At 36.2% G+C, this 20,041-nt stretch overlaps 1 protein-coding gene across 12 annotated transcripts in view; it reads right to left on the reverse strand.

The window, feature by feature from the left end:
* Positions 1-351: 351 nt before the first annotated feature.
* Positions 352-20,041, reverse strand: part of LOC140151170 (5'-AMP-activated protein kinase subunit gamma-1-like) — a 123,687-nt gene continuing 103,997 nt past the window's right edge. For 9 of the 12 annotated variants that reach the window (XM_072173404.1, XM_072173403.1, XM_072173397.1 and 6 more), the window contains 10 exons: positions 19,308-19,366; positions 18,524-18,550; positions 14,176-14,221; positions 12,810-12,861; positions 11,114-11,240; positions 10,488-10,568; positions 9,411-9,533; positions 7,784-7,930; positions 6,193-6,286; positions 352-2,152 (listed from right to left, as the gene is read on the reverse strand). In XM_072173404.1, the coding sequence (XP_072029505.1) occupies positions 2,082-2,152; positions 6,193-6,286; positions 7,784-7,930; positions 9,411-9,533; positions 10,488-10,568; positions 11,114-11,240; positions 12,810-12,861; positions 14,176-14,221; positions 18,524-18,550; positions 19,308-19,366 (827 nt within the window). In that variant the 3' untranslated portion in view covers positions 352-2,081. Of the gene's footprint in view, positions 2,153-4,482; positions 4,526-6,192; positions 6,287-7,783; positions 7,931-9,410; positions 9,534-10,487; positions 10,569-11,113; positions 11,241-12,809; positions 12,862-14,175; positions 14,222-18,523; positions 18,551-19,307; positions 19,367-20,041 lie in introns of all 12 variants that reach the window. The other 3 variants (XM_072173398.1, XM_072173394.1, XM_072173396.1) reach the window with 2 other exon arrangements.

A 20,041-nucleotide genomic window follows, 5' to 3' on the forward strand; every position in this document is an offset into this window, starting at 1 on the left:
TTGTGATATATATAGGTACACACCACAGAATTAGAGAAGGAGAACCGGGACTCGACCGCCATCTTGATACAGGCATGGAGCAAAAATTAGGGTATTCGGTTTCCCTCAGAATGCGCTCGAGGCATTCGTTGTCATGCAAGCGCAACATGGATATGGGCACATTTGAGAGACGCACTTGATGCGACCTGCACGCGATTCCCAGGCATGGAGCAAAAATTAGGGTATTCGGTTTCCCTCAGAATGCGCTCGAGGCATTCGTTGTCATGCAAGCGCAACATGGATATGGGCACATTTGAGAGACGCACTTGATGCGACCTGCACGCCGATTCCCAGGCATGGAGCAAAAATTAGGGTATTCGGTTTCCCTCAGAATGCGCTCGAGGCATTCGTTGTCATGCAAGCGTGACATGGATGATGGGCACATTTGAGAGACGCACTTGATGCGACCTGCACGCGAGTACCAAGACGCTTCAAATGAGACGCAGAATTGTTTTTGTTTGTCCCTGTGCGCTGTCAGCAAGGACCCGAATAACCCCAATTTTCTCCCCGAGCGCGATTGTACCTGGTGATATAGGGAGTCCTGGTTCTCCTTCTCTAATTCTGTGGTACACACACCATTTTCTCCTCCACCATGTTTAAATTCTTTACTTCAAATTTAGAAGACATAGTCCCTTGTCAGACTTTACATCCTACATCTGAAAATAAATATCCTGCCAAAATAGGTAACATTTATCATTCTTTTATGTATAGAGCATGTATGTCTAATACCTGGTCCAAAATAATACAAATGCACTGGATAATAACTCTTTGCTTAAACCTTACTGGCAATTGAAAGTTTCATTTCATTTTTGGTCAAGGATTGATTTTTTTTCTTTTCGTTTTAAATTATTGGTTATAGAAATAGGAAAATTTTACCACTGTCAAAAATCAGAATGCATATAGTTTGTTCAGCTTATAATAGGCGAAAATTATTCAGATTTTGTTACTGCCCGCGTCAATAAAACCCCCCAACTTGTGTGCACCGATGATGCGACCAACTGCATGCATGTCATTCTATATCAATACACTGTGCCATGGGTGTCATGTTTTGGTGGAAATTATATGCTAAACAAACAATAGTACAAGTCGTTTGAGTTTATTCCCAGTGATGTTGTAGAAAAGGATAAGGTTTACACCATGTTTCATCTAGCAAAGTACTTTTTACTTTGAAAAATGGGGAACAAACTTAATAGGGCTCTATTTTTCTGGAATAGGGATTAGTCTATAGCATTGATGTATCTAGTCAATGCTGCCTTGCTGTGAACTTGAGTTGTAGATTTGAGATATTATAATGTTGTGCACTGGCAGTTAAGGCAGCATTCTAAAATTGTAATTGTAAAAAAAATACTCCTGAAGCACTATAGTAGCTGTTTTTGTCCTTGATATGCTCACTGTGGGAAAAGTGTGTCTGAAGTGAAAAGCAATATTAAGATTAATATGATATAGGTGGCATTACCAAACTTTTAGAAATGCAGGGCTTCTTTGGTAGTAATATCTAGAAAAGTAACAATGAAAAGCACCCAAATTTTGGAGTAAAAAAAGTGCCAATGTGACCATTGACCATCATCACGTGCTGATGATGAGGTACATCATACCAAACAGTTGGTAGGCAGTTGCATCTTTTTCTTTGCCTGCTGGCTGTATTTGTGCGCATCATGTTTGGTTGAAGGCTTGTGTTTTTAAAACTTGCACCAAATCAGATGCAGGGCTATTGAACAGTGAACTGGATGTGTGGTGTAATAGTGTTACCCCATGCATATTGTGATGCACCACTTGCTTATCTTTATCATAAACTTTGCCGCCACCCCATACTTCAGGAACATAATACCTGCAACCTGCTGAACATTAAACATGGAAAAACAAGTCCTGAATCATATTAACAAGTAATTTCACTCAGTGCTCTACAAAATTATTTGAATTGTTACTCAGGTCTTCCAGATGTATCAATGCATAACAGTGAAGACACTATATAACATGCTTGGTCGCCTGCCACTCCTATATTGCTCCTCATAGATGTGGAATTCCAGTTTGTTCTCCATCTGTTACTTGAGTGGTGTTGGTGATGATGATTGGTCTGATGTACTCTCTTCACTTGGTTTCCGACTGGGAACACCTTGGAAAACCAGGAAAAACAATATAACAAATTAAGAACCCAAAACATGGATTTCACCAGTGAATGAACAAAACAAAACAAGTGCCAACAGTATGGTTGAACAATAGTGCCACAGTAGTACATTATGAATTAAAACAAAATAATAAAAATATTATGATTGTTTCAAAGTTAGTCGCCTGCTGGGCATGCAGATATTGAATGCCAATAACTGACACAACACTTGTGTAACACATGTGAACTTTTCAGGATTAAAAAAAGCATGCAGCCAAGTGAACACACACACACACATCATCTTTGATACTTGTTATTCCCCATTACACTGCAGCTCCACCCCTACTTGTAATGTGTGTCGACCGGGGACTGTTTTTGACAACTGGGGACTTTTTTATGAGTTGTGTGTCGACTGGGGACTTTTATGTGCCAAACTCCTACCAATCGGGGACCTGTGTGTTCTCAAGTTTAGTACAACTGGGGACCTCACCCTACCCCTAAAAAGTACCCAGTTAGAGTAATGCTTTTTTTGACATCTTCACCCATAGGGGGAGCTATAGCCCAAGTATTACGACTGGGGACGTCCCCACTTGGAGCGAAGTCCCCAGTTAGTGGGAAAAACACACAAAAAAAGTCCTCATTTGTAGGGTTTTACAAACGCCCATCATCTTTGATACTTGGTATTCCCCATTACACTACAGCTCATTGACTGTACACATGGTACAAGCACACATCTGTGAAAACAGTTAATAAGGAGATTTGTGGATGGGGAAAGGTTGGGAAAACATGTGTGTTTCTCAGTAATGATGTGCTTTGCAACATAGATCTATAACCACTACCCTACCAACCAATCACATCCTTTCAGCTTACAGGAAGCTGTATTATGCTACAATCAAACATTTTACCCTCTGGAAAAAATAAAAAATATCTCAATCTGAATATTACATTATCATGCAATGAGTGAGCAACATTTTATGATCCAATTCGTTAAATATCAGAAACGTAATCTGAATTGGCACATGTACATATGCAGCAAAATTGGTAGAATTATACCAAACAACTGTGACATCACAATGTACTTTTCTTGTACAATGTACTTTAATGTATGTGTCAATGTACTTTTCCTATCACAAACACTCTGTTTAATTTGATTTGATTTTGTTTTGAAATATTGACTGATGTATGTTAATAATCCACATGGTGTATAAACTTGTAAATAATCTGCTCATGCGAAAAACTGGGAATCTGCATGTTACATTATAACAGAGAGGTGAAAAAGTTGATTTGTTTTCATGTTCTCCATTGAGCTATGAGCGCATATGCCACTCAGACATCAATAGTAGTAGTCAGTAAATTTACCACAACGGCAACTTTGCAAAGCAATATGAAAAACCGTTTATGGCTGTGCATTAATACATTGGTGTTATGCAGATCTAATATCTATATGTTATTCATAACCTCATTAATATACACAGCAAGTGCGATCCAATCACAGATAATAACTTTTAAATACGCTGACGCAAATTCAGGTCATTGAAAAGTATAATGACCATGTCTCGTGACGTAGCTAAAAGTACGCTCTACAATGACTGCGTTACGTGTTCGAACAATTTACGCGGACACTGGCCGCCGTATTTGGACATCGCATGATTGCGGGCTAGTGTGATTGGTCGCTAGCGGTATTTCCTTAATGGGCTATTCAATTTTTTACCGAAAACGACAGATAAAGTTAAAATTGTATTCTGTTTTCAAATTAAAAGAAGAAAATGCGACGTAAATTGAATTAAAAAATGTGAAAAGTGACAGTTATGAATGAGGTTAATGACTTTGCATCAGTTAGTTTTCGGGTATTGTGAAATATCTAAACATTGTGCTTTGGACCTCGGAATATACCGAGGGGCGCAGCCACGAGGGATATTCAAAAGCACAATGTTTAGATATCTCACAATACAATCAAAACAACTGATGCGCAGTCATTAACCTCTAAACAAAATCTATTTCAGCAAGTTGATATCTGGTTGAAAATAAATATATTGGCAGCATGCAAGCAACATGCTGGATACAATGGGTATATAAAAATATCACTATTAAAATACAAATGTGATTCAAACTAACTAAATCACTATAAAATGAAATTTATTAACATCATCCATAAAAAATTATTGAAAGTTTCTGGTGTAGCAGCAGCTCAATAAAATAAAAATGATATTACTCATACAGACGATACTGGAATCAGGTGTTTTAACCCGGCCTCTTTATCTTTGATTAGAGCCGTACACCAGGAACCTTTATACACAACTATGTCATCAAAAAACGACATAGCATGATATCTAACTCACTGAAAAGCCTGTCAGTTTTAAGTAAGTGTTGCAAAGTCAAAACCTGGAAGGAATATGAAAGTGATAACAAGAAGTTGCACACATTTCAATTCCAATACAGAGAGAGATTATTGAAAAATGTAAATATATTGTGTCATGTAGAGAAAAAGAGGATCAAGTAAAATGAATTTGGAAAAAAGAGAAATAAGGCCTGTATGCACAAAACAAGTTAGACCAGGACTAACTTTAAACCTGGGTCAAACAATAAGGTAAAACAAATAGTACCGACTTCACCATGCCTAATTGCTTGTCATTTATGGAGAGCAAGATATAGTGTGCCTCTGGATTATTTCACAATGTGCCGGTAAAATAAATCAGGAAGTGCACTATTTTGCACTCTATGAGTGACAAACAAACATGGTGAAGTTGGTACTCCTTGATTTACCTCATTGTTTAGACCAGGTTCTAACTTGTTTCGTACATACAGGCCATAGTGGTTATAATGCAAGGTGAATTGAAAGGCGATATGACATGGGCAAACTTGATGAGTATGCTTGAAAATGATGAAATATTTGAAATAAGATAGACAGAGCATGCACTTTTCAGTCCTTGATCCAATCAAGGGAACAAATTACAGGTGGTATCCTTGAGGACAATGTTGGAAAACGCCAATTACAGAATTTTGAATTTCGATAAGATCTTTTCATGAGCTTTTAGCATGTCCCACTTATATTCAGTTTGAAATATGCTTCGTCATGGTGTGTGATATTCACGAATAGAATTCGTGATATCAGTTTAGGTGAAATACGATAAAGGACAAATGGGTCTGTTATGTACATCAGACATAGACACTGTGAATTAACAGCTGCATAGGCTTCACACAGACCAGATGAGAAATGAGGTAAGAGATAATAAGGTAATATGTCAGATCTGGTGAGGTGGTGAAGATGAAGGTGCAAGAATAGAAGTGAGGTAGATTGGTAGTTTTGGAGATATAGACAAACTAGGGAATCAGGTTACTGGTAAAAGATGGGAAATGATACAAGATATGTTATAGGGTAAGAGGAGGTAAGCCATAAGTGACCTGTCACATTAAAACAATGCAGTTGTTTATCACTTTACCATTTTCCACCCTAATGTGGCAGTGACCACAAGGCCAAACTTAATGATTTACACTTGTAAGCATGTGCTGTATGTAGGTTGGCACTCATAGTGCATTACATGTTCTTTGGAAAGAAGCATATTATGTCCAAGTGTACAGTACGAACATGTGCATATTCAGTATGTTGGTGACAAAAATCATTTCATCAAGATAAGTTATTCGCCGATCGCAAGGTCATATCAAAACAAGATTCTACCCTCAAAGTGTGTGATACGTGTCCGTAGGCCTGTTAAATGTGTGCTATAACTGCCGCATACCCTTTATAAAGCCTTCTGGTACATTGCTAGAAAAGCGTGAGAAACAAAAATGCACTTTTTGCGCATGCGTTTGCAGGAGAACCTTGTTTTGGTAGCAAGATGGCAGATCCATGCAAAGGGCGAATAGGCGTATTTATAATGGCTGAGTTACTGTTTGTGAGGACTTTACTTACAAATACAGACTTTTTAGTATGTCAAATACTACCTGTAAAAGTATAAGCTAATGATCTATTGTACATTTAGTAGTAATCATGGATGCACTTGTGATTCAGAATGCCAGAAATTTACATCCATGATTAGTAGTACACATACCTGCAGGTTTAAGCACCAAGAAATTGAGAAGATCTGACAACGACACAACACCTATTACATGGTCCTCATCATCTACCATTACCAACCTATGCACCTGTCAACAACAAATAACACAACTTGAATGATTTACACATATAAACTTCTTTACACACGATCAAGGGAAATGAGTCGGATGTCGCCAATATTGATTCCGAGATATTGGCAAAGAAAGTAATAAAATTCTTTTGTTTTATATTGTTATCAGCAATTGATAAATTGACATAACTCTGCAAAGAAAAGACGTATCAACATGGGGTTTTCAGTTTCTGAAAGCTCTAAATGTCCTCTTTAGAAACATGTGACTCATACCCCTTAATCATGTCACATATTATGAAAGTTACTAATAACATATGGGAGATAACAATAACATTAAGTTACAAACAGGTCCATTTTTGATACAAAATCTGTTTGTGCTTGCTGCCTTTCTGTTCAAATAAACAGGAAGATCACTCACTGTGCCGACGGTCAATTTCCAGCAGTAGCAACAAGCATGATGTTTATGATCATTTTAATGTTTTGTGCATCAATGAAAACATTATTTATTTACCTACATATAAAAGTTATTATAGCTTCAAGAGTCAAGACATTACCATATCAATGATTGAAACACAAAGGTAGCATTTGCACAACCACCACCAGCATTTGATCAATATAAAAATGTCTTTCTGGGCAAATAATAAAGTTCTAGACTGAACCTTAATCAATAATTGTGTATATTCCATCTATACTTAAAATATTCTGTTAGTAATGATTTATTGTTTTATCAATTGTTCCTCATCATTTTTATCCACTGTATTTTGATATCACTTTGTATCTTGTATAATTATTTTAATGTCTTTTGTATCATGGACCTACTGCAACACAACCTATATAGGTTGATGTAGGTTTCATTTCATGCATAATTTAGTGCATCTTAAGGCTAGTTTTGTAAACACTTCTAGTAATGTTAGACACAGTTCTAACACATAGAAAATCTCTTTGCTTGTTATATACATGTAGTTCCCCCAAAAGGCAAACATATTTCTATGACCTATCTGTGATGGCGTGGCCAAATGTACAGGTAAAAATTCAATCAAGGTAAAATGAACATGTTGACCATTGTCCTGTCATACACTCCTAGATAGTGAGAACCAATCAGAGCAACCGTTAGTAAATTACTAGCCGTGCATAAATGTTTTATAATTGCACGGGTGCGCACTCCACGTAGTATGTGCAGTGTTTTCGGACGCGTTAATTTTCCTTGCGGGTTGATGCATTCATATTTGCTTGTATTTTCCAACATTTTTAGTGAATTTTTTTCATATAAAAATAGCAAAAATCACAGGATTTTTTCTCGTGTATAAAATAGGTTAATAAATGAGTATCACTTGTTGCTCGAGAAATTGTACAAAATAATGAACTTGTACTGAGATGTTGATGCGTCTAATGCACTCCCCCCTTTGGGGCTCGTGCATTAGACGCATCAACATCTCAGTACGCTGCATTATTTTGTACAATTTCACTCTCAACAAGTGATACGCATTTATTAACCTATAATTAAGAACTCACTCACCTCTGCTTTGATAATAGTATCCATGACTGTGCCCAGTGTCTCAGTGGGTTTGCATTTGTGAACACCTTCAAAATAGGTTGAACGAAACTGTAATGCTTCAGCTATTGTAATGTCTAAGTTATTGTATGTCTTCTCTGCTGCTAGATTCTGAAATAGGATAAAAACATAAAGAATCATTATTATAATTTGTCCGCATGATCCTGTCAAATCTACTACGGCCATTTAGTGATAATATCACCAGCCATACCAAATTATATAACTATTGGAACTATTTAAGTACTCTGGGAATATGTTTACCTTTTGTGTAGGTAATGTAGCTCCCATCTAATCTTTCAAGCAACTTCATTACGACAGGTATAACTGATATGGGATGATAGCTATTTATATGTATGGGACTGTCCTTGTACAGTAGGGTCACTCTGCTAATAAGAAGGAACCATCCCAGTGGTTTAACTTAGATTAAATAGCACCAGTTTTCAATAATACTGAACTAAATATTATTAGCAAGTCCAGTTGCTTTATTAAAATCTAATTCTTTTCTAAAGCTTCAGTACCTGACACCCAGTAATTTGCTTGAAATGGAATCTTGAATGACTGGCATGGATAGGAATTGATGTTGTTGTACTAACATTATTATCTGTATCAGACTTTTTGGCCAACAGTTGCAAAGATATCATTGATAGTATGTGAAATTTCAGTGTCAGTTGTTACAGTAACCAGATAGACTGTTTCTATAGTCCGTATACCTTCCTTGAGTCAGTAAATTAAAATCAAATTTTGAGATTTTCTCAAAAACTATTATTTTTTGCTCAATTCCATGCATCATTTCCTTTCTGAAAATATATACTTTTATATACTTTTCATCATTACATTTAGAGATACAATAAAAAACGATATCTTTAAGTCATGTGTATGACCCTCTCCTCAAGACCACACCCCCAAGGGATGGAGCTGTGTTACCACTAGCACAGAGGATGATGGGATACCAATCACTCTGAAGAAGTATGTCGTCCAAGACATACGAAACTGTCAGGTCAGTGTCAAAAATTTTGGTTTTGTATATGAAAACTTCAAATTATAATTATCTACAAACCTGATGAATCTCTTCACAACGATATCTAAATTACTGACTCGAGAAAGGTATACAGATTATAATGAGGATATTGCATTTTTGATTTCATTTTTCTTGACAATGCAAAGAGTGGTCCCATGTAACTGTTATATCCTACTTTATTATTGTGCAAGTGACTTTCAAGTTGGACTGCCAAATGGAATCAAAGTATAATTCACCTGTATTGACTTATTACAACCATATAATAACAAAATGCCATTTTTGCCTTAATCGCTACTTAATCGTTAGAAACATCCAGTAGGCATGTGAAAAGTGCCATTTACTAGACAGTAAAGCATAATTGGAGACATATTGCACAACACAACTGTGTATTATCAAGAAAATGGGTTGTTGTCTTAAATTTGCTATATCTAATTGAAATACCCAATTTGCGAAATTAAAATTTCTGTGAAGGATAAAACACTTATTCAGTCTGTTCCAAGATGCCAGAAAAGAAAAATAGTTGAGTTGGGTACAGACTATTTTGACTCAGCATGTGTTGCCATAATTACTTACAATGACATCAAATTTGGCATAGATATCCACCAATTTGTCATTCTCATCAACTACTGGTAATGCTGACACTCTTCTCTCAACAAACATCTGTAAAGCCTTAATTAAAGGAGTTTCTCTCCTTGCCTGAAACAAACCACAATGAAATAGATGAACATGATGAAGAATGCTGCAAATGTGTATGTAAATATTATCCAAGCTAATTTTATAACATGTCTTACAAATGATATGTTTGTAAGACCTCTCTTGGATCTTTATAATAACAACTAATATGGTCTGAAGTCCAGAAACCTCTGGAATTAGTTACCTAAAACAAGAACTACATTGACATCCCTGCTACCTTTCAAGTGAACTACACCAAGAGTGCACAATCTAAATAAGAAGGGCAGCTGATGAGCTCTGAAGGTTGAACGACGCTGGTGGTAGTTACCAATGATTGTATATATGTGACCCCTCAGCACAACTGAGCCCGGATGTCGCCAGTGCCACTATTGAGATATGCTCCATTGAACTTAACAATAAACAATAGGAAACAAAGGATTTATTGACTGTTTTATTGATTTTTCACTACTTAAATGTCAAGTACTATAGACATGATACATCATTTTAAAGCTAATTTCAAGCAGAATATTTTGGTTGAATATCTCAAAAATGATGATTGGCGACTTCCGGGCTCAGTTGTGCTGAGGGGTCACATATAGTAGTGATGCATAGCCATTGGTTCTCTCCACCCATTGATACTAAGATATCAATATTCTCCAAATGATCACTATACAATGGTTCACCTCAAGTTCGGTAGTGACATATGTGCGCATTTCGCTAAGCGCAGTATCGAAACCCTTGCAGCACAACTGCGAAAAGGCATTTATGTCACTACCGAACTTGAGGTGTATGAATACATTATGTGATAGAACCCTTGAACAATAAGTTTAAGTTTGGTATCTAGTTACAAAACAAAATGTTATAATATTTTCATGGTGATACCTTGTTCCTAATACACCTTCCATGGGGATGTTAGATTCTCAAATCACCTAATATATTAATGCACCAAAGTATCTGTTAGAAAGTGCATGAACTTACCGTTGCAATACTAGCGTATGTTCCAATCTGCAGCTCCTGGATACTCTTCTTCAAAAATGATGGACTTTTGATCTCATTTTTCTAGGATAAAATAGTGAAATACAGACTTGTAAACAAGTTCTTATGATGCAGTTGAATTCTGATTATAATCCCTTATTAACATGATCTCCACCGTCCTTATTAACATGAGCACGGTGGCCTAGCGGAACAGGCACTGATTCATAATCGGAAGGTTGCGGGTTCGAGCCCTGGTGACGCCATCGTATTGTGCCCTTGAGTAAGGCACTTTATCTTGATTACTCCTCTCCACCCAGGTGTTTAAATGGGTACAGCATTCTTAAATGCTGGGAAGGTAACAGACTCGCTGTAGAGGAGGTGTAGCGATCCCACTATAGCAACATTACATGGAGGAGTCTGGCCCAATCGCCAATAAAATAGAGATGGGCACTCCGATCACTGTTTATACAAAATCGTCTCCTTTACCTTTACCTTTTACCAAAAAACCCAGACACATGGTAAACATTGAACCATTTTAGTATTAAGGATCAGTAATTTAAGTATATCCTCCAGGATTTAACAGAATATTACACAATTCATGCAGAGGTAAATTTCAAAAAGCCACCTACCAAGAGACCCAGAAACTTGAGAATTCTTTTATGTGTGAGAATGTATATGACATTTCCTGTAGCATGGTCTATGATAGGCAGTCTGTGTATCTTGCTTTGAATCAACATTCTCACTGCTTCAAATAAGCTGAAATTAAAACAACATCACAAATTGATATCATTGTCAATACAATACTCTTTTGGCAATAAAATATCAACATTTCTTGTAGTCTCGGTCCCAGCCGATTTGTGCTCCTTCGTCACTAAACAAACCGTCTGGCGACAACCTCATAGTACGCCTTTTCTGATTGGCTGAACATCAACGCCATGAATACTGGCGTTAAATTTTGCTGTCAATCAACGCTGGGCTTCAGCGCATGCAGTGGTTGATGGACAGCTATGCGGTTACATAAATCCACACAATGTATGTGAGTACGCGCTGCAAGTCGCGCACATGAAAGGCGATACCGGATGATCGGCGCCTCAGTGGCTGCTATTAGCTAGCGTACATTTTTCGTTTGCGGTATCTACAAAGACTACAAATAGTGGAGGGCCTATGATGTTTAGTGTCACTTACACAAGTCACGTCCTATAGCCAATTGAAAACAGTTTTATTTGGAAATCCATTAACCAATCAGCGATTGTCATTTCAGGGTTGTCGCCAGACAGTTTGTTTAGTGACGGAGGAACACAAACCGTCTGGGACCGAGACAACATTTCTTGTGGACTGGTCTATGATTGACAGCCTGTGTAGCTTACTTTTGAACACATTAATGTTCATAATTACTGGCACTATCATATCAGAGTTTATCATAGCATGATAGATGGAAGAAATAATAAGCCAATGTTTGCCAAATGATGAAGTTTGAACAGGTTTTAATGTATTCTTCTGCTTCTTACCATTTGAAAACAATAGTTGCGGGAATATGTTGCAGATCAAGAAAGTTGGTTTCAATTTCAAAACAGGTCATTTTTTAAGTTCAACTAGCTTCAAAAAATAAAATCTTTTAAAACATACATCCGTGCAAAGATATTAATTGAGTACAGAAACTTGACATACTTGAATCCTACAAAACCCTACAGGTTTGTTGCCTCCCCTTCAGCGGGCAGTGGCGGGCAACACATAGGGCACCTCCAACCAAACCCCCCTGAAGGGCATTAGGAGTTTATAAGACCCACCCTGAATGCTCACAGCCCTACAGGCTGTCTGCCTCTCCTTCAGCGGGCAGGGACGGGCAACACACAAACCCCCCAGAAAGGCATTAGGAGTTTATAAGACCCACCCTGAATGCTCATAGCCCTACAGGCTGGCTGCCTCTCCTTCAGCGGGCAGGGGCGGGCAACACAAACCCCCCTGAAGGGCATTATGAGTTTATAAGACCTACCCTGAATGCTCCCAACCCTACAGGCTGACTGCCTCTCCTTCAGCGGACAGGGGCAGGCAACACACAAACCCCCCTGAAGGGCATTAGGAGTTTATAAGACCCACCCTGAATGCTCCCAACCCTAAAGGCTGGCTGCCTCCCCTTCAGCAGATGGGGGCGGGCAAACTCAAAATCGGAAAGAAATATGTAATTTATTGTATTTAACACAACTCTGGAAAACATTCTTGCTTCTTTAAATATTTTGGTCCCCTAAACTTATCTCATCTTTTGAATAAACTTTTGGGAAACCCCCTTGCTACTTTATTTCTTACCCCTCAACTAATGTTACTTACCTGGAATCAGGATCTATCCATGTCAATGGTCTTGCCTTTTGATTTAATACCTCTGTAAAACAAAATTGCAGAAAATGATATGATTTCAATTATTATCTGTTCCGTCCCTCAGGCATATTTCCCTGGGTAGCAATAAGCAAATTTCCACTGGAGGGGTATGAAAACTAGCATTGCAGCCTTGTTATACAGGGATGAAAATAATTTCCTGAAACTGCTTTAACATTTCCTGAAAATGTGTATTTACCTATACTTTGTACAGGGAAGATGCAAGCAAAATTTCCTGTAATCAGGAAATTTCCTGATGAAGATTTACATCCCTAGTTATATTGATTTTTCAAAGTCAACTACTAATACCCTGTTCAATGCATCCAAATTAGCAGGGAAATTAATGTGGTGTCACTGGAGCTGAATTAGATGATAAAGAGAAACTGGAGCAACATAATCATATCTTCATGTACAATTTTTGTCACATTCTCTAAATCAACTTCTATAACAGTGCTCGGAATAAAACATCTGCACTGAGTGATAGTTGATTTATACTTTTGAAAATAAAGCAAAAACTGCAAATATGCTATTCCAAAATCAGCTTGTTTGCATTCAAGTCATGGTTCTTGAGTTACAAATATGCAGGAATTTAACTCATTCTGAATAATATGAACTGACATATTGGTATAAAGATGTTTCTGTTCATTCCTAATTTCACATCTGCTTCCATACATCTCGAATTCCATTTACTAACATCAACCTCACATTCAGTTTTGGTCCTATAGCACTATCGGTGGCCCGATATGTAGCAATGGCTGTTTACATCGTACCCTGAACAAATTACAAGTGACAGCACTATGCAAATGACAAATTATTCTGCCCGGTACGTGTTACAGCTCTAGGGTATGATAGCGAGATCCACCAGTACCTGTTGAGGGCTCTGATAGCAGGACCAAGCTAAACATGGTGACTGACTCATGTTAAGTTCTAATCCAAGAACCACAAGATCTAATCATTGAATGTAATATTGGTCTATTCCATTTAAAATCCACACTACCCCTGTGGAAGATTTTGGATATATCTTCCACAGAGGGAGTATGAATTTCAAATGGAATTAACAAATTAGCAGCTCCACTTGAAACTCACTCTCCCTCAGGGAATGATTCAGGTTGAATCTTTCTCAGGGGGTGTATGGAATGCAAATGGAGCTGCCTAATGTGCTCATTCCATTTGAAATTCATATTCCCCCTGTGGCAGATACTTCCAAAATCTTCCACAGGGGTAGTGTGGATTTTAAATGGAATAGCCCATTTAAGGTAATTGTAAGCTTTCAGATGCAGACCTTATAAAATTGGAAGTTAGAAAAGTTGTCTAAACTCACCTCGCCAAGTTGATATTCTGTGTTCTTCTAATTCATCCATTTTCACCTAGAAGGCAAATTACAGATTAAATTATTAGAACAACACACAGAATTGATTAAATGACACATATGTCAGATAACCACTGAAGTCAGGTGTATCCAATTTTTGATTTAAACACCCAGCCTCCATTATAATGAGATCCCAAAAATTCTATAGTCTGTCTCATCTCAAGTTGAACGTAACGCCATGTTGGATTTAGATTCAAATCGCACCCTAGCCTTATCCTGCAATGTTGCAATATTGGCGCTGATTAAGCTGCTGCCTGCAAATTGCATTGTGTCTGTTTAGGTGTTTTTAATGTACAATTCTAGCAATTTGACCTGCGGGTCACCATGAGAGTTTGAAATAAAACCTTCCTTCCTTCCTGCGGAGCACATACACACATGTAGGAGAGCAATTTTTCTGTATGCTGGAGATGCAACCGCATAAATGCCCTGATTCGTATCTGCAACTGTGAAATCCAACATGGTGTTACTCTCAACTTAAGACAAGACACACTATTGGCACTCCACTGACATTTTAAAACTCGTGGGAGATGCTAATTGGGCTATTCCAGATGAAATCCATAAACCACATATGGAAGACATGAGATTAGTCTCCCACACAGGGGGAGTGTAGATTTCAAATGTCACTATTCAGGTAACCTCAGTTGAAATTCACACTCCCTGTGTGTTAGATTAAGGTCATGTCTTCCATAGGGGGTGTATGGATTTCAACTGGACTAGCCCATTGCATATTTTGCTGATTATTGATGTAAAACTCTTGACCAAAATGGAACCGGGACAAATATTGCAAACAATGGTCATCAGCCCACATTACACAACTAAGAAGATGTGTCGAGAAGCCTACCAAAGAGTAACATGATGAAAAGCTATACAATTTCACTTAGTTGCCATATTTCACTTAGTTGCCATATTCTTGGATAACACAATGATTAAAACATGGCAACATTTCAAATTAAACACTAAAGTAGGTCAAATTGTTCTTAAACTGTTACTTTCAACATAACAGTCTCAAATGCAACACATAGTTAAAGAAATGACAAAATTGTAGCCAATGAAATAATGGATAACCTAGAGTCCGAAGTTTACCATTTTCTAAAATCCATTTTCTAAAATCCATTTTCCGTGTTGTAATCCGTGTTGTAAAATTTGTAAAACCGTGCCATGAATAAAGCTTAAAATGTATAAACAATGAAATTAATGTCACACTAAAGTGTTCAATATCGCGATCAATAAGCTCTGATTGAAATATTCTCACGATAATAGGGCGACTATTACGATGTTTGGAGGGATATAGGGGGCTCATGCCTTGGTAATATACTTTAATTTCGGTATTATTAAACAGTATTTTATCATAAAAAGTGACATACACAACTTGTGATTGTTTTTAACATTCATTTCTCTTATCTTTTAACTATCTTTGTCACATCATACAAAAAATGTCATTTTCCGTGTTGTACCTCCGATTCTGTGATTTTCTTCCGTTTTCCGTAAAACGGAAAACTTCGGACTCTAGGATAACCACAGCAATATAACAATTAAATAAATAATTTGGCCAAGTCAGATGTAAGTTAATAACAGGGTTCCCGCACCTTGAAGCCTTTAAAATTCAAGGACTTTTCAAGGACTTTCTTGGTCCAAATACATGATTATCAAGGACTTACCACACCACAAAAATCATGATGTGGCTCTCCGTGGCACATATTACCGAGAGTGACAGTCAGTCCTTCTCCACTCCCCAAATTTTGTCAAAATTAATAGGTAAAATTCTGACTTTCAAGGACATTGTGCAAATATCCGATCCAGGACTTTCAAGGCCTTGAAAAGGTGTTTTCAAATTCAAGGACTTTCAAGGACTGTGGGAACCCTGTAATAAATTACTGGCACACCTGCCTTCACCAACCTAATGATGCATGCCTTCATCATGGTGGTTGTTAGAGCATTCATTTTCAATCAAAAAACACGCAAACACTCATATAAATGCAAATCAAAAAATCTTCAAACACATGGAGTCAAGATATTTCTGTACAATAGAAATTCTAAGCTCAAAACTTTATAACATTTAAAAAAAATAAAAAGATGGACGAGATATGGTAAAAAAATGTGTAATGTAACAGTTGCTAACAATTTCAGCAGAGCAACTTCATTATCACTGCTGCCACCACCATAATCCTAACCATAATCCTAACCTTAATCATAATCCTGACCCTAATCCTAACCTTAATCCTAACCCTTAATCCTAACATGTAATCCTAACCCTAATCCAAACCCTAATCATAATCCTGACCCTAATCCACAATCCTAACCTAATCCATAATGCTAACCCCAATCCATAATCCTAACTTTTAAACCAATCCATAATCCTAACCCTAATCCAAACCCTAATCCTAATCCAACACCCTAATCCTAATCCAAACCCTAATCCTAACCCTAATCCATAATCATAACCATAATCCTAAACCAAATCCTAATCTCTCTGGTGGTAACAGTGATAATGATTCTGTAAACAAATTTGAATATGAACATGAACATGACCATGTAACACATACCTCCACACCTAAGTCCTGGAACATCTTCTTGCAACTGATCATAAATTTTCTGTAAATTTTTATTGGCTTGATTAACAATAATTATATCATAGTTCTTAAAACCATTGTTCCTCAAAAATTGATCAAGTCTGTGTATACAATTTAATTTATGGCATCATTAAGTCTCCAGAATAAACTTTCATTTTCTTGTTAATATTAAATTAAAAGTTATGTATAAATGAAACAAAAAATATTTTCTGCGAAAACTAATCCATCCTGGATCCTTAATATTAAACACTGTGAAATTTCCTGTGGAAGCACATGTTTTAATGGTGGAAAATTGGGAGGTGAGATGAAAAATAAAATACATAATAACAAAATATAACACAGAATATCTTAAAACTGCTTCAGAATTTTTATAAACATTGTTTAGTATGTGTTAGGTATACTTCAATGAAAAACCTGTCGCTTATCACATGCAATACAACCCAACAAATGTCACACTATCACACTCCAAGTGCCATAAACACAATTGAAAGAATTATTGAAATACAACAAGCAATCCCATATTTTCCAAACAAATAAAAGGTAATATTTCATAAAATTGTTAGTAGTATGTATTTTTGATAATATATCAAAACAAAGTGTCATTTCATTTACATCAAATTAAAGTCACATTCAGAGAACTGTCAAGGACCAAAGTTAATGTGTCAAAGTTTCTACAGTTGCTTAAAAATGGTTGAATGGCACAAATACACCTTTATTTTTTGTTGTTGAAATATTGACAACAACTGAAGTGTTATGTCCATTTTTGAGATGGCATCGCAAAAAAAAATCCATCTAAAGCTTTTGCATCCGCTGCATTCTTATTTTTTTTAAAAACCAAGGACAAAAATGACCTATAGCATTCTATGAGTACAAAGAAAGTTCATTTTGGATTCACCCATAATTCTTTGTGCTTGGGCATAAAAAATTCAAAAAGTTCTCAAATTTGTCTCTCTTAACAGTTTCTAGCATTAAGCATTAGCTGTAGTAAACATTTGAAATGTTCAAAATAGGGATAATGTATCTCTGAATGAATTAAAGTGTCATACGAAATGACAAATGGATGCAGACACTTTCAGAAAAGAAATGGAATGAAACTTTGAAGGAAAAGAGGGCGCATGAAAAAAAAATTAAAGTGTCATAGAAAATAGAGATGGAACTAAACCTTACAATAAAAATTTAAAAAAAATTAACTAAACATATAATGCTCCCTTGCTTGAGACAAAAATTAATGCAACAGTAACACCGATAAGTTAAGGATTCATTCAGGATCAAGTTATATAGAGAAATGTGATTTTGTTTTCATATCGTATCTAGTAACACAAGATAAGGACATGATAAGTATTTTATATTTCTCAAAAGGAAATGCTGCAAGGAATGCAACAGAATCTTCAGAATTCGAAAGAAATAATCCATGTCTTTGATGAAGATTTTAATAAGGCGACAAAAATCACCTGTTCTAAGTTTTGGGATATTTTTTACCATAAACAAATATGAGGACCTAACTTTAACAACTGAGCGAGAAGTGAACTAGATTTTCTGTCCATATTAATCATATATGTACTTGATATCCCACACATTGTGTGCATCAACTGGGATGGGACAGACTGGCACTCCTTTCGCTACTACCTTTCAAAAAATATACTTTCATATATCTATCTTTGTTAGGATACGGTGAAAATAAAGTCACAAAATTCTATGCACAATGTGATCATGCATGCATCCTTAATTACCTTCTTGATGTCTATAGATTTTCCATCCTGCAATTTTTATGATGGGAAAATATTCCATGAGACGGCTTATACTAAAAATTTTGTGCAGTAATTCTGATGAAAAACTAATCCTGTTCTCAAATTATTTATAGTGACTGGAGTACTTTGAAATATTTGTTTCAAACAAGTGACTACAGAAAAACATAAGTACCCATATATTTGCTGCTAACACTTTGAGTGTTTATGTGATACATACAGCATTCTAAATTGAGTTTAACTAATTAATATGTGACCAGCTCTAACAAAACCCAAAACAAGTCGCTAGACATGTTTTTGAGTTATAGGCCTTTAAAGAAAACATTCCCATAAAAAAAAAATCAAATTTTGGAATTTTTAATTTCATGGTATTTGACTGTGGGACTACTAAGTGGTCTTTCAATTCATTGAAAGTACCTATTAAAAAGAGGTTTATTTAATCAATAATTAACAGTTTAACATGATAATTCCTATTCAATCCTGTGTAAGGCAGAAAACTAATTGGCCCATTACTCAGAATAGCAATTTGGCAAAAATCCCAAGATATCATTTACAAAATTATCCATATCTTGAAAAGTATTGATGCTATGTATATAATTTTGGTATCAATTTAAAGCTTACTGTCCAGTGCTAACATTTTAATTCAAATCATGAAATGTCAAAAATGCGACTTGTTCCTGGTTTTGTCAGAACGGGTCACATATATGATATTGTCTTCCCATACTCTATTCTATTCATATCATAATATATTTCAATATGTTGCTCTTACCAGTGGAGATTTGTAGTAGTACTGTAAGATACTGATGAAATCAGTAATTGTCAGCATACCTGAAAAATGAATCAATCAATGAATAAATAAATGAATCAATCAATATCTTGTGTCTGCAACATAATCATGCTTACAAATAATACATGATACAAATATGTGACACGATCTGGTCCATGGACGTCAAAGGAGGCAATTTGTAGTTACTACTTTAAACAAACATTAGCCTATCAAATACTGAAAACACCTAAGGTCTAGCATACTTAGTTACAAAAGTTATGAAGTTTTGGGATGTCTTTTTTGTTATGTATTTTATTGTTTTAACTCCATATTTTTGGATTTATCTCAAATTTGCCACTTTGGCCTCTATGGACCAGATCATGTCACAAATAGACCTGTCTCTTCTGGGGAAAAAAACCAAAACAAAACAACAACCACCTTTAAATAGTATGGAATAAGTTCATCAATGTTAGGCATTAAAATGTCTAAAAAACATATTCACATTTAACAAAAGTATGTCACATATTTTACTTCTCAGCTTTGTTTGGAAAACCTGTCATTCTTGAGTCTAATTCATGATGGATTAAGGGTGTAGTAAGTGTTTTGATGAAATGTTGTTTATAAATTATGCTGTATCACAGACATTTTTTGCGATGGTACTGTGTCTGGATCCATAACAGACAGATACATTTTGAATTGTTTTATGAGTCCAACATGCTTCACACAACATTTGTTAT

This window comes from Amphiura filiformis, chromosome 4, assembly GCF_039555335.1.
Source record: "Amphiura filiformis chromosome 4, Afil_fr2py, whole genome shotgun sequence".
Lineage (NCBI taxonomy): Eukaryota > Metazoa > Echinodermata > Ophiuroidea > Amphilepidida > Amphiuridae > Amphiura > Amphiura filiformis.